At 46.7% G+C, this 2580-nt stretch overlaps 1 protein-coding gene across 1 annotated transcript; it reads right to left on the bottom strand.

Moving 5' to 3' along the window:
- Positions 1–1447: 1447 nt before the first annotated feature.
- On the bottom strand, positions 1448–2083 carry LOC149820105 (protein DMP4-like). The gene has a single exon (XM_089981742.1). It carries the CDS (start codon positions 2081–2083, stop codon positions 1448–1450), a length of 636 nt encoding a protein of 211 aa, XP_089837868.1.
- Positions 2084–2580: the final 497 nt, after the last annotated feature.

Genomic DNA, 2580 nt, shown 5'->3' with positions numbered 1-2580 from the left:
GAGAATGTTTTGTAACACAAGTTTGGAGCGAGAATGTGACAATATGTTGTAACACAAGCTAAAAACCAAGGCGGGGACCTGGACTCGCGAGAATGTGCAAAGCTATTTATGGGAGGAAATTTCCGTCAAACACATATCTATCTTACGAGAGGACATTTTTGTCAAACGCTTATCTATCTTTTTTATATGTTATTTATCTTTTTTATATGTTATTTTATTATAAAATCATCATAGGTAACATTGGCATATGAATTAATGTGGGTCCCAAGATATTCCTTTGTACACCCTCGAACACATGAATCGGTCTTCGGGGGAGAACACACAACCCCCTCTCATCCTAAAATGTTGCCTACTTTTTTTTTACTAGGAGAAACTGCCTCAGGCGCAGCTGGCTCAGCCTGCCATACATAGGGTTGCTGTCCTATCGGTGTAAAACTCCGAGGGCTTACCCCTCGATCCCAGAGAGTCGACAAGCTTCGGCTTACACAGGGAGTGATGCAGATGAGATTGGAACCTAGGCTGCCCGTCAAACAGTCTGGCCACATCCTACTACGCCAGCTCCTACTTGTGTAGACAAAAAAATAGTCGAAGTGTTTCGCTTACAATTAACAAGCCTAGAGCTCAGATTATACTGCAAGTGGGTCATCCTGAGTTTGGTTCAATAAGCCTAGAAACCGTTGCAATAACTGGTTATAAACTTGGTTTGGTTCCATGCAGGCTGAACGCATCAATCCGAACGAATTAATCACCATCAGCACTCCCTGTGGGCGAGGGGTGCATCACCGTTAGGGCTGGTAAACGAACCGAGCATGAGCGTGTATGTGTTAGGTTTGTGTTCGGTTTGGCTCGTCTCAAGCTCGTTCGTATTCGGTTTGGCTCATTCGTGTTCGGTTTGGCTCGTTTGAACCGAGCGTTTGTTTGTTATATATAGCCTAGTCGAGTACAAACAAGGGGTGTTCGTCTGGGCTCGGCTTGTAAAGGCTCATTTAGGTAGCTTATATTGAATTATATATATAATATGTATTGAAAAAACATGTTAATTCAGCTGGGTGGTTGGGTATACTTGTGTTCAACAAGTCAGTGGTTACATTCTCACTATTATAAAAAATAGATTTTATTTAGGAGAGTGAGCTCGGGCTCAGCTTGTTTGGCTCAAGCTTATATGAGCTGAGCTCGGCTTGGCTCGCACAAGCCATACGAGCCGAGTCCGAATACTATATGGTTGTAAACCGAGCCTGAACAGCCTTTGTTTGGTTCGTTAGGCTCTTTTATCAGCTCTAATCACCGTTTACATTGGCCGGACAGCGACCATGAGTACGGCAGGCATAACCGGTGCAACTAGGTCTCTGATCCTGAGAGTGGTCTACCGGTTCTTCATCAAAAAGAAAAGAAAAGATTAAGACAAACACATCGAGAGCAAGAAGAAACCAACATGCTGCATGCACATTCAAGGGGTCACTGGAAACCCGATGCCATGGCGGGTGGTAGGGAACACAACGAACAACATGCTGCACAAAACGCCGATCCCCACTGGAAGAGAAGTGAGCACCTCCTGTGCCTCTACCGAAGGCATCGGGTAGAAGCAACCGACGACGTTCTGATCAAGAAGAACGATGGCACCGAAGACCAAAACGGAGGATAAGGCATGCAGGAAATCGATGGTTCTGATCCTGAACTGCTCGGCCTTCTCGGGATCGAGGGAGGTGGCGTCGCCGTCCAACACCCACAGCCCGCGCACCGTCGCTACGCCGTGGCACACTCTCCCATCCGCTGCCGTGAAGCTGTCAGTGAAGCACGAGACGAAGCAGGAAACGTTGCAGAGAGCGATGAGGCAGGCGGTCATGAAGCGGCTGGCGGCATCGCAGCTGCCTCCGTTGGTGAAGATGGGGGAGAGGAGCTGGAAGGCCAGCACCGTCCCCGTGGGCAGCAGGTTCGCCAGGTGGGCCGTGCTCTTGAACGTCTGGCTCATGGCCTTCTGTATCAAGTTGTCGCGCTGTTGGTCTTGCAGCTCTTCCTTGTCCAGCAACGGACGCGTCTGCTGCTGCGATTCTTCATCTTCCTTACCGTTGATCTCCCTCGCCATCGTCTTCCTAATCGATTCTTTCACTGCTCAATGCCTTTATTTGCCGTATATATAAAGTCTTGTTTATGGATATACGATTACGAGAGAGAAAGAGAGGGAGGGAGGATAATTAAACGAGAAAAGAGGAGCTATATAAGAGAGAGAGAGAGAGAGAGAGAGAGATTCACTTGCACGGAATAGATGTGTAAGATTATAGATTGTTGAGAAGTTTCGTAGGAGGCAAGGTCTGTAGGAAAGCCTTAACGCTATCAGAGAGAGAGAGAGAGAGAGCATTTGAAGCCACGCAACGTTCGTGTTGGCGTGGGGGCTAACACGAACACCGGGCTAATGCGTTTATTTAATGAGAGGAAGCGCACTCATTATTGGAGAATTTTCATTTAGAGTCCCACCTTTTCAATTGATATTAGGAACAGTCTCATGTTTTTTGAAAAACATTTCACACCCAGCTTTCATTGTAACTGTTAAATAGAGAGCTTGAATTATTTCAGATTAACAGT

Source organism: Nuphar pumila, chromosome 12, assembly GCF_984573655.1.
Source record: "Nuphar pumila chromosome 12, dmNupPumi1.hap1.1, whole genome shotgun sequence".
In the NCBI taxonomy this organism is placed as follows: Eukaryota; Viridiplantae; Streptophyta; class Magnoliopsida; order Nymphaeales; family Nymphaeaceae; genus Nuphar; species Nuphar pumila.
This window is presented reverse-complemented; position numbering and strand designations above follow the sequence as displayed.